Source organism: Herpailurus yagouaroundi, unplaced genomic scaffold, assembly GCF_014898765.1.
Source record: "Herpailurus yagouaroundi ecotype Mexico unplaced genomic scaffold, PumYag 185, whole genome shotgun sequence".
In the NCBI taxonomy this organism is placed as follows: Eukaryota; Metazoa; Chordata; class Mammalia; order Carnivora; family Felidae; genus Herpailurus; species Herpailurus yagouaroundi.
In genome coordinates this window covers 6,158,968-6,171,136 of record NW_024412416.1, presented here as the reverse complement: position 1 = coordinate 6,171,136, position 12,169 = coordinate 6,158,968, and the positions used below count along the sequence as shown (strand labels likewise).

The 12,169-nt window shown below is 55.5% G+C and overlaps 1 protein-coding gene across 1 annotated transcript in view; it reads right to left on the bottom strand.

Moving 5' to 3' along the window:
* PLIN1 (perilipin 1) overlaps positions 1–10,706 on the bottom strand; it is a 17,067-nt gene extending 6,361 nt beyond the window's left edge. Inside the window, exons 1-7 of the mRNA XM_040493402.1 lie at positions 10,474–10,706; positions 7,245–7,449; positions 5,453–5,535; positions 3,868–4,132; positions 3,364–3,536; positions 1,480–1,668; positions 798–1,043 (exon numbers count right to left, since the gene is read on the bottom strand). Coding sequence (XP_040349336.1) covers positions 798–1,043; positions 1,480–1,668; positions 3,364–3,536; positions 3,868–4,132; positions 5,453–5,535; positions 7,245–7,449; positions 10,474–10,521 — 1,209 coding nt within the window. The 5' untranslated portion in view covers positions 10,522–10,706. The remainder of the gene's footprint in view (positions 1–797; positions 1,044–1,479; positions 1,669–3,363; positions 3,537–3,867; positions 4,133–5,452; positions 5,536–7,244; positions 7,450–10,473) is intronic.
* Between the last annotated feature and the right edge of the window lie 1,463 nt (positions 10,707–12,169).

The following is a 12,169-nucleotide window of genomic DNA, read 5'->3' as shown; positions in this document are numbered from 1 at the left end:
CTCTCTCCAGTGGTCTCCACAGGCCAGACCCTTATGCAAAGCAGGCATCCCCTCCTCCCAGTTTCTGGACACCTCGAGCCTCCCTCAAGGGTCCCTCGGTGGAAAGAGAGTGGCTTTCCCACCTTTCCTTGGGGCGGAGTTGTGCACTAAGCATGGCCCACACGTTGTCCCCACTGGGGTCAGGGTGCCCAGGCCTGGCCCTGTTTGGGGCCCAAGGTGAACAGGCTGGCTGCTGGGACCCCTGGCCTGCCTCTCAGAAGCGAGTGACTCAGCGACCCCTGCCCCCCAAGCCTTGCTAGCCCCGAGGGGCCCGGCGCCTGGCTGGCAGCCATGGAGCCCACACAACCTGTAACTTGCTCTGGGAAGGGGCCCCGGGGACGCCCAAGGGGACAGTATTGGTGTCTCTTGGTTTTTCCTGTTGCTGCTAGGTGCTAGGATTGGGATGGGGCGGCCACTGTGCCCTGGAACGTAGCCCAGCCCCCAGGGTGCCCTGGAAACCTCCCTCCAGCCCCTTCCCAGGAAGCAGCACACTCTAGCTTGCTGAGGTGAGGGCTGGGCCACCAGCAACCCCAGGCTGATGGTCGGAAGGGGGCATGTGGGGAAAGGCCTCAGGCCAGCGTCATGGGCTCTATACTCGGGGCTGGCAAGGGCCCCCAGTCAAGGCCGTAGTTTGTCAAAACGTTTCCGGGGCGCTGAGGATCCGGAGGACCGCCAGGGAGATTGGGGACGGGAAGGCCACCACAGCCGAGTCAAAGCTGCTGTGTCCGTCCTTTCCAGGCCCCTGGGGCGGGACTCACCGGCACGTAATGTACCACCGTGTCCACCACGTTGTCAGTGACACCCTTCAGGGCGTCCGACAGGGACATGGCCCTCCCCTTGGCGGAGGAGACAGCGGGGGCCCCGGGGAGGTGCAGCATCCTGGCTGCCGAGCCCAGCACAGTCGCGGGCGCCCACATCACGGCCGAGATGGTGCTCTGGAGGGCCTTCTGCATGGTGTGGGCCACGCTGCCCAGGAGGCCTTGTGGGCTGGGCAGGGCTGCTACCTGCGGGCCAGAGCTAGGTCAGCACCTCCTGCAGCGGCCCCCCTGGCCCTCCCCCTCCCCACCACCCCCAGAGCTAGAAGGGAAAGAACGGGGGACACCAAACTGAAACAGCCGTAGGCTCGGCTCTGCCACCAGCTGTGTGGCCTTGGGCAGGTCACTTCCCCTCTCTGAACCCGCTTCTTCATTTGCAAAATGAGTCTGGCAGTCTCCCCACCTACTGTGCGGGTCAGCTGAGGGGGGCGGGCACAGAGGCTGTGTGCAGATGAGGGGAGCGGTGCAGGAGGCAGGCACTGCGTCTCTGAGCCCCTGGGGGGGGGGGGTTGGGGTGGGAGGGAGGCAGAGACCCTGTTTTACCCTGTGCCTCTGCTTCTCCTCCCCTCACTGGGCCGCGGGACCCGGAGGCATCCTGGTCCCACTCAGCTTCTCGCCCCCTTACCTCACTGAGCTTGTTCTCCTCGGTGTCTGACTCCTCCTCCTCCTCCGTCTCTCCCTCTGTGTCCGTGTGGTCCTCGTGGTCCTCCTCCTGGGCGGCCGTGAGGCTGTGCAGCCAGGGTGCCCGCGCCTCACTCTCCCGCCGGGACACCACCTGCATGGCCACGGACGCGCCCCACTGGGCCAGACTGCTCTGAGGGACGGAAGGCCGAGGGCTGCTGGATCCAGGGGCAGACCCCCTCGCCCCCAGGGTCAGGCCCCAGCAGACTGTTCCTAAAACTTGTCATTGAGGGATAACTTCCATACGTGGAGTGCGCACATCGTTCATGTGCAGCTCTGTGAGGTTTCCTGAGCACACGCCTGTGTAACTACCACAGATCAAGACACAGACCCCTTTCAACCCCCCAGTCTCCCTGTGCCACCCACGCAGGCGGGTGGGTGGCACAGGGGGACCACATTTTGACCTCTACCACCATGCCTTGGTTTTGCCCATTTTTGAACCTCATATAAATGGACTCATCCAATGTGTTTTCTTTCACGAATGGCTTTTTATTCAACATCATGTTGTGAGATTCGTCTGTGCTCTTGCGCGTTCAAAATAGCTCCTTCTCTTCCCTGTGACAAGTCCATGTACGCATTGCCATAATTTACACATTCTGCTGTTGATGGACGTCTGTGCTGTTTCCAGTTCTTGGCTAAGGATAAAGCCCGATAGGAACATTTCGATGTGTCTTTTGGGGGACATAAGCTCTCGTTGCTGGTGGGTCGAATCGATGGGTCTTAGGGGGTATGTGTGTTTAGCTTTAGCAGCTACTGCTTGGAGATCTTTAAAGAGTGAAAAAATCAACAGGGCCACAGTGTCCCATGGGTGGAAACAGACTTGGGCAGGTGGGCTAGTGTCCCCTTGAGGCACAGCCTGGCTCACTCTGGACCCTAGGGAGCTCCACAAACATTTATTATTCAACTCCAGGGGACACCGGTATGTCTTACGTGAACAGGGTGCCCGAGGTTGCACGGTACGGTAGGGTCTCCCGTCTGCACATAAGGCTGGCACACGGGTCCGTCTCAGCCCCCACTGGGAAATGACCCCCCAGTACAGGGGACAGAAGGGAACTACCAGTCCTGTATCCCTACTGGAGCCACAGAAGCTGGCGCACAGCACGTTCTCAGCAAACATTAGCTTGAATGGATGATCCAGGGCTGATGAGCTTTTAAAAGTGTCGCCCAAATGATGGCTCAGAAATGGCTCTTTTGTTTGCTGACCTTTATGCTGTAATGTTGTTTGTGTTTCCTTTATTTTCCTCTATTCGGTCTTTGTTTCTTACGAAAAAATGCAGTCTATCTCTGCTAAAATACACAGAGGTGGAGGGGGGTATGGTGGGGAGATCGCCCTACGTGCACCTAGAAAAGGAGGCTTTGCCTTAGGGGCAAGTAGAATGCAAATGAGAAGCCTCTGGAAAGGAAATTTTGAAATCTGGGGCGGTCAGGGTTGCAGCCTGGCCAGGGCTCTCTCCCCAACGGAAGGAGCTTGGGGCCTGGATTATTTACAGGGGACACTCCCTAGTGTCTGGATAGCAGCCGGGGGCCTCTGCTCCCTCATAGGCAGGAGGGCCCACAGCAGGAGGCCCCCTAGGAGGATGAATTTGGGGGGCGGGACTCAGAGGGACAGGGAGAGACACCCTAGCAAGGCAGGCCTGCCCTCGGTTCATGTCCTGTCCTTTCTTTCCCCTTGCAGCCAGAGGACCGGCCCTCAACCGCCCTAAGGCCTCTTGTCCTTAGACCAAAAGTCCCAGGCCAGGCTGGAGGAGGGAATGTTCTTAGGACCAGAGGTGGAGTCGGGTGGGAGGGACCCAGGCTGGGGGTCAGCCAGATCAGGGCAGACACTCACCAGGGGCGCCACACCTGGGATCCACATGGCCAGGGCGTGGCCCTGCTTCAGCGCACGGGCTGTGGTCTGGAAGGTGTGTTGGGACAGGGTGTTGGCCAGGGCCCCAACCCTGCTCAGGAGGCTCGGCTTGCCTTTGGGAGGCTTCTGGGCCTGCTCGTGTCCTGCGGCAGGGGCTGGGTTGGATTTGGGGGTAAAAGAGAGGAAAGCTGATCAGAGACGGGCTAGGGAAGCTGGGCCTCTGTCTAGGGTTGGAAAGCGGTCACCCTGGTTCCACCACAAGTCTGCTAGTGACTCGGGTCACTCACTTGCCCCACTTACAAATGGGGAGAGGAGGCTATATTAGGATGGCTCCATCTAAGTATCTCGCCGGACCTTCCCTGTTCCAGAGCAGTGGCTGGGTGAGTCCCGGCTGCCTGTTGCTAATTCCCAGGCAGCATGGGTAGGCGCCTCCCTTCCCAGGGGGTGGGGGTGGGGAGATCTGCCAGCCCCCCTAACGATAGATACCTGACTCTTCCTTGGCGGAAGGGAGGAGGTACTCTACCACCTTCTCGACGCCACCCAGGGCCAGGTCGGCCCCTCCGGAGGCCAGCCGGCCGGCTCGGGTGTTAGCAGCATACTCAGCAGTGTCTTTGGCCGCCCCCCAGGCGAGCTCGCAGCTGGCCAGAGCGGCCCCCAGGACCTTGTCCGAAGTGCTGGCAATGGGAACGCTGATGCTATTCCTGGCACTGCGAAGGCGGGTTGAGATGGTGTCCTTCAGCTCAGAGGCGATCTGTGGGAAAGGGGGAGGGGGGGTCAGGCCTGTGGGTCTGGTAGCCCTGAGCCCAGCTCCCAGGAAGGCCTCAATTAAAGGCCCAAGCGAGGGGCGCCTGACTGGCTTAGTCGATAGAGCATCTGACTCTTGATGTCAAGCTTGCGAGTTCAAACCCCACGCTGGGCGTTGAGCTTACTTAAAAAAGAAAATAAAGGCCCCGGGGACTGGCACCAGTATCTGGGCCTCTTGATTACGCTGGGCTTTAAAGGGGGAAGAGCTCCAGTTCTCCCTGTGCATGGATCTCCTGGCTGCTTCGCACCCACTTCCGCCTATCAAGATCCTCACCATCCTTCCCCCACAGAGGCCACCTCCTTGATGACACCCGTCTTGAGATTCTCATGTACACAAGGCACCTCCACTCCCAAACTCCTTTAATGCCTTCTCTGTTCTTCCCTCAGAACACCGCTCACATTCCCACCTGTGTTTATATTGACTCAGAGATGTGGCTGTTCACCCTACCAGTTCTGTACCAAAATAATTGATCTTTCTCTCCTATCAGCCTGGGAGCCCTTTTGTGACAAAGGTGCCCTTTATCCGGAAAGATGTGAAGAGCACAGGCCTCCGAGCCAAGCAGACCCGCTCTCACGTGGCCTCCACTTACGGCTGTGCGGCCAGGGAAAAGTCACTAGCTTTCTCATCTGTGAAATGGGGATCCCTGCCCTGTCCCAGAGGGCTGATAAGAGGATTAAATGGGAGGGCTCCACAAATCGCATCACGGCCCCTGGCACAGGGTAGGGCTTAGAAAATCGTTGCGGGATGAGTAGATGGTTGGTCAGTGGGAGGGAGCTTATCCCCAAAGCCCTTACCTAGCAAACGCCCAATGCACGTGTATCTAGGTAAAGTGACCTTTTCAGTCTCATGGTCCATAAAGGGCTGGATCTTGAGGACATGGGAGTGCAGTCCCGGGATCTGATGAGTGTGGCCCAGGATGTTAGGGGACTATAGTTAGCAAGTGGCCCAGTGTGGGCCCACCAGGTGTCGTGGGGCAGGGCAGGGGGGGTGGTGGGATCTGAAGCAGTGAGACCCGCCCCAAGCTCCTGTTTGAGTTTGCCCCTGGGCGGGGCCTACTTTCCAGAAAGGCTGCCTTCATTTGGCACCACAGGGAGAGGAGGAAGCCTGCTGTGTGGACTTAGGAGCCGGCAGCCACCCCCAAGCTGGAAGGGCGCCTACCACAGAAATGAAAGACTGACAGTCATGGATCGTCAGCCTGCGCCCTCTCCTCCTGAGCGGCGGGACAACGGAACATGGGGCACATTCCGGAAGAGGAAAGGGGCTCACCTTTTCAGGAGGGTACTGGAGGGCTGGGATCTTTTCCTCCAGGTGGTCCAGGCCTCGGCAGGCCAGCTCGTTGGCCGCTGTGACTGGAAGTGAAGGGCCATGGTGGGGTAAGCTGTGAGAACCTAGCAGTGGCCTCCGTGCCAGGGAAGGTGCCTCAGAGCCTTCAAAACCCCCAGCCCTGCTGCCTCCAGCGCATCTGGGAACCTGGGGCTCCCCTGCAGCCCCTCCAGTCCGCGGTAACTCCTGGAGGCCAGGCCCGTGTCTTCCCTCTGTGTAGGAACTCTGGAGTCAGGCAGGTCTGCACTCAAAGCCCAGAGTCTGCACCTGCAAAGTGTGGCCTCAGGGGAGTCACAACCTGCCCGAGCCTCCGGTTCCTCATTCGTAAGACGTGGGTTAATGGATCCTACCTTGCAGGAGGAACTGGCAGAAACTCTGTGAATCACCAACAAATACTGGGCTCTCCCTCCCTGCCCTCCCTCCCCTCTCTGGGTGAACTCTGGGTGGGCACGAAGGAGGAGAGTGAAGGCGTGTGAGCAGGGGCAGCAGGGCCCTTCGGGGGGCCTTGGTGGGAGTAGGGCGGGCACGGCTTAGTTCTGGAGGTGACCGACTCCTAGCCACGGCCAGCCCAGGCCCCAGATGGTCCTTGCCCTTCCTTCTGACCTCTAGGAGGAAGATGATCAGCAGCGGGAAGAGGGTCACAGGGAAGAGAAAGGAATTGTCCCTAGAGAGCAGGGCAAGTCCCAGAGGACGCAAATGCTTCTAGATTACTGCCCAGGGGCTGCCGAAGATGTAGCCCTGCAGTCATGACCATGGAGACGGGTTCTATATTCTCTCACATAATCTTTCACATATGCTTTCTCCAGATAGGTGACATTTCTTCACAAAATTCTCAAGCAGCAGAGAACCCAGATGACTTGGCCATCTTCTGATTGGGCGAAATGAGACCCAGGGAAATTATTTGAAGAGTTTGTAGGCAGGGAGGCTGCTGGCCCAGGGCAGAATCCTCAGACACCCATAATTCGCTAATCAGGATGGTGGAAGGTCCTAGACTTCTTGGTGCTGCTGGGATTTCCCTCAGCCCTGTCAAGAGCCCTGCCTTGGATGTTGTGATGAGCAGCGGGTGATGTATGGAATTAGTGAATCACTATATTGTACACCTGAAACTAACATAACACTGTATGTTAACCATGCTGGAATAAAAAGAGAGAGCGAGCGAGAGAGAGAGAGAGAGAGAGAGTGCCTTGCTTTGGAGACTGTATTTACAAATAAGGCAGGACAATTTGAACAGGGGGGGTCTGATAGCAGGGGCCACATGGACTGTCACCGGCTGGTCCCATCAGCTCCTGGGCCTGGAGAGCTTCCTGTGCCCCCGCTCCCCAGGCCCTGCCGGGCCAGCCCTAGCACCTAGGGACCCTGCCTGTGTGTCAGACTCTACGAGTTCCTGCTGCCGCCAGATTTGGGGCCAAACTGGGTGTCTGGTCTACCACAGGCTTCACTCCCACCACTGCCCACACGGCTCTGCCCATTCCCTCCCCTGCCAACTCTCTGGCCTATCATGTGATCCCAGGAAAATGCCAACTTGGCAATAGACGAGACACGTAAGGATGGGAAGGGATGTATGTCCATATCTGTAGCTGTATCTACGTCTGCATGATCTGTGTAATGGGATGTAGGTGGTTAGAAAGGCGGTCAGACAGACAAGAAGGTGCACAGACATATCGGCAGACGGACAAGCGAGCTGTCGATCGGACAGACTGACGGATGGTGGCCTGCAAGGGCCACGAAGACTCACACTGGGTGGACAGCCTGCGGACCACGGGCTCCATGCTCCAGGCCGCCAGGCTGCTGGCGCCCTGCACACCCTTCTCGTAGGCATTGCACACAGAGGCCACCAGGGGGTAGGCTTCCTTGGTGCTGGTGTAGGTCTTCTGGAAGCACTCGCAAGTGCCGCTCACCACCGGCAGCTGCAGGACCCGTTGCAGGACGTTCTCCTGCTCCTGGAAGAAGAGAAGGCAATCGAGTTGTCCCTCTGCCCTCTCGTGCCTCTCGGGAAGGCAGCCCAGGGTCACGGCGCCCACCGGTGAGGCTCGCCGGGGTCCAAGCGACCCAGGAGGAACCCGGGCCAGAGGGGGAACACAAGAGCCAGGCTGCTCCGCTCTCCTGGCCACAATCCAGGCTCTGGAGAGCTGCTGGGACGTGGCCTCCCGGCCTCCGCATGCCAGTCCTCCCCTTGGGCACTCTCCCCCTGCCCTCCCATGCCCCTTTCTGTCGGGCAAAATGCCACTCCCTCAAGACACGGCCTGAGGCTCACTGGTTCTGTGAGGCTTCTGACCCTCTTCCATCACGTCAGAAGCTTCCACTCCCTCCTAGCTTGTCTCCACACGCATCACATGGTGCTGCGATCATGTGTGTACCTGTCTCTCTCCCGGCCAACCGTCCTCTTTGCATCTCCAGTGCCTAGCCTAAAACCTGCGCGGTAATGTTGGCTGAATAAATGAATCAGCCGGGGCTATACCTAGAAGGGGTGAGTTTAGATCGGAATCACGGAAGTTCAGATCTCCGGGAGCTTCTGCAGCAAAAATGCCTTCTTCCCATAGCCTCTCTGGCAGACTTGTATCTAGATGTCTCCTTGGATGGGTCTTGCCCCTCCTACAGTGGCCGTGGCCCTTGTTGGACAGCCAGTGCTGAGCTACAATGTGCCTTTACCCACCGCTCCACCCTCTGTCCTCTGGAACAACACTGAGCAAACCTATTTCATCACTCATGGGCTGACCCTTCACATATTTGAAGGCAATATATATGTCTGCCTTTAGTGGTCCCTCCTCTGTGCTCAATAGCTCCGGATCCTAACTTAGCTTACCACCCTGGTCTGCTGGTCCCCTCTGGACCTGCTACAGTTTAGTGCTGCTTTCCTTCAATATATGCACTCACACTTGAAGACAGCATTCCAGATGTGGTCTGAGCACATGGGGTATAGTGAAACTGTCACTTCTTGTTATCGGGGAGCCATGTTCTTACTAATGCGTTTCACCTACGCAGCAGTCACCTACACCGAATTAAACTGGAGGTCGCCTGGGACTCTCAGTGAACAAACACAGGTGTTTGAAAGAATGTGGACTCCAGCCATGCACAAGGGAACGTCTCCTCAGTGCCATTATACCCCAGGCACGTATCAGGGTGCTTTGGTGACAAGACCTCACTGAATTCTAACAGCGACCCTCTGAGGTCTAGCACTTTGCCTGCGGGGACACAAACACTCAGAGATGTGAAGTGACTTACCCGAGATCACACAGCTAGTAAGTGGCAGAGTCAGGATTGCAACTGAGGCCTGAAATGGCCTGTGATTTGCTTCAAAATATCGCAAGGCGGAGGAGTGAGTGAGCGTGTGGATGAGGCCAGACCGGCCACGGGATTGATAAGCGGCTGTGGCAGCTAGTGAGGGGTATTCTCTGCTTCTGTCCGCTCGCAGGAATGCTCAGAAACCGCCACATAGGAAGTGAAAAGAGAAAGCTCCCCCGTCTGACTCAGGCGCAGGGGCTCTCTCTGCAGTCGGGATGTGTCCCTGTTACAGGGTTCTGCTCTGGAGGAGAGGACCTGGCCTCTCTATTTGTAGGCTGAAGTAGAAGACCCATCAAGGAGACTTGGAACAGCAGGCCGTGCACAGCATTTTAGCTTTCATTTTGCAGGCGAGTTTGAAATTTGAACTAGACAAAGATTATGACTGCAAACGAGAATATTTTAATACTTGGACAGACTCTTCGGAGGTTGTTGTAGGCAGAGCCAAAGAGGGTCAATCCCGACCCTATGTACTTGTTCATTTTATGCCTCTGTATTCTAGGATTGATTGATTGATTGATTGATTGATTGATTTAACACTCGTTTTGCAGAGACAGAGAGAGACAGGGCGTGAATGGGAGAGGGGCAGAGAGAGAGGGAGACACAGAATCTGAAGCAGGCTCCAGGCTCCGGGCTGTCAGCACAGAGCCTGACGCGGGGCTCGAACTCACGAACTAAGAGACCATGACCTGAGCTCAAGTCAGAAGCTTAATGACCTGAGCCACCCAAGTGCCCCTATATTCTATGATTTGATATAAAACTTAACATGGTGATTCCAAGTGCAAAGGTTAGTTTAAATTAGGTCCTCTAGAGGCGCCTGTGTGGCTCAGTCGGTTAAGCGTCCGACTTCAGCTCAGGTCATGATCTCAAGGTCCGTGAGTTCGAACCCCGCATCAGGCTGTGTGCTGACAGCTCAGAGCCTGGAGCCTGTTTCAGATTCTGTGTCTCCCTCTCTCTCTGCCCCTCCCCTGTTCATGCTCTGTCTGTCTCAAAAATAAATAAACGTTAAAAAAAAAATTTTTTTTTTTTAATAAAAAAAATAAAAAAAAATAAATTAGGTCCTCTGGGGACAAGATGGGCAGTATAGGGGTGCACAATTTGTAAGCTTCATTGACTCTTTGAACTGTGCCTAAATCGGAGAGGCCTTGCACGGAGGCATCAGGTACACCTGAAGGTGTCAATCCGCTCCGAGTCGCAGAGAAAACCAGCCTAGACACACAACTCTGGAAACACCGTTCCTCGACCCCCTTCCCATACGCAGCAACAAGCTGCGCCGCGTGTAACTCGGAGAGGTGCCATTCGCACAGAACACACACAACGCCCCAGAGTTACAGAATACAGCGGCTCAGCGCCTCAAACGACACCCCACCTGGGTGGACAAAGCAGGGGCTTTTGCATCAGGGTTTAGAACTCAGTAAGTAGCTCCCTTCCCCCTCCTTTCTTTCCCTCTCAGCCAATATTTCTGTCCTTTCCTCCGAGGTGTTTAGTTTTCGTTAGGCACTCCCCCGCCCCCTCCTCTAAGAGCCCCCTGCAAAAGGCAGTGAGGGCGAGAATAATGAAGACGTAATGGTCAATGAAAGGTGAATGTAATCGAGACAGATCTTGTCCTAAATCCCCTGAACCTGTCCTCCCTCCCCCACTCAGTGGTCCCCTCCTCCCTTCTCATAAAGGCCCAAGTTACTTACGGGGAGGTCTCCATCCGGCAAGGCTGGGCCCTTGTTGATGGCCGTCATAGCTCTTCAAGCTGCAAAGCAGAGTGCCAGGTCCATGAGAAAGCTCTCAGCTTGACACTTGCAGGGTCAGTCCCCTACCTCTCATGACCACTGACGAGGCCCAGGCTGCCTAGGGGCTCCAGCTCCCTCAACAGAAGGCATCTGGTTGGAGGGTGAATGTCAAGGACTAGCAGCCCCTCCCTGGAGTCCCACTGGGAGGAGCTGCCCCACAGCCTACTTGTCAAGACTGATGTTTCTTACAAGGGTTCAGGGTAAGAAATGAGAAATAAGGGTAGCTTTACGAGGTAAGAGGTTTTAGATGAAGAGGCTCCCAGATGAAGATCCAAAAGAGACTGAAAGAATAAGTTTCAGGTTTAGTCTTTTTTTTTTTTGGTGAAAAAGTTCTGCATTAATTCTGTTCTTTTTAAGCAAGCATATCTGCCGGTCCTTCCCTGAATGCTCAACTAAGAAAGCAGTCACTCTTAAAACCAGCTATTTCAGCTGCGTTCTGGAAAAGCTAGTGCGCCAGGATATCTATCCTACACTCTTGGTCATTCACCTTGGGTAATCTCTCCCTCAGTGGTTTCCCTGCAGGCCTCTTCATCTTCAGTAAAGTTCTCAGGACACCCTTACCCTCAGCTTCTTTCCTTTAACTCTCGGAAACAAAGCAGGTAAGGCGTTCCTGGGCCCCTGCACTCACGCTAGCGGATGCTGCCTCGGTCCCACAGAGCCCAGGCTTCTGAGTGTCTCCCCAGAAGAAACCCTTCCAGCTGCTCCAGAGAAGCCTTGGGCAATGCTACTAACACCTCCCAGCTGGAGGAGGGCAGAGAGGAAGAGAAAGTTGGGTCAGCCAGTTGTCATGGTTATTTGAGCCAGGGCCCCCCGAACGTACCCTAACTTCTGTAAGGAGATATGGCCAACTAGGAGGTGGACTGCAGAGCTGATGGAAATCCAGGCCGAGGCGTTATTATTCCAGAGCCATGAAAAATCCATTCTGCAACACATTTCTGGCCCCCGGTTCTCAAAACAAACAACAACAAAAAAAAACCACCTGTCTTCCAGAAAGAAGGTGTTGGAATATGTCATTAAACTCATGAATTCTAAAGTTCTATAGTCTTTGGTTCCTTTTTCAGAGTGTGCTGTGGGACTGTTTTCAACCCACTTCCCTCATCCCTTATTATTTACAAGAGTGAATTTTGAACAGTAAGATTTAAACCTATGCAGGAACAGCGCTCACCCAAATGTACCACTCTCTCTCTGATACATTACTCTCAAGAAGAGGACCAGAGCTGGGGGTTGGCTCTTTGACAATCTAGCCTTTGAGGAAGCAGTTTCAACCTCTGTAAATTTCCTAGATTTCAAGGTCTAAGATGCCACCAGAATATGCCGCGGGAGAGCTAACTGGATTTTGCCGAGTCTGAAACAGTGTTGGCCAGGATCCTCTGACTTATTGAAGCATGCAAACAACCAAGAACTATCACCTCTCATCCCTTCCTTAGTACAAACCAGCCGGGGGCCCAAGTTCTAGCTCCTGGCTTCAAAGACGACAGAGTATGGTGGAAGCCAGTTTTCAGATTATCTAAGGGCCTCTTAAAATGGATATTGGTGGCGGTGGGGGGATTCCTGGCTGGCTCAGTTAGTAGAGCATGCAACTCTTGATCTCAGGGTC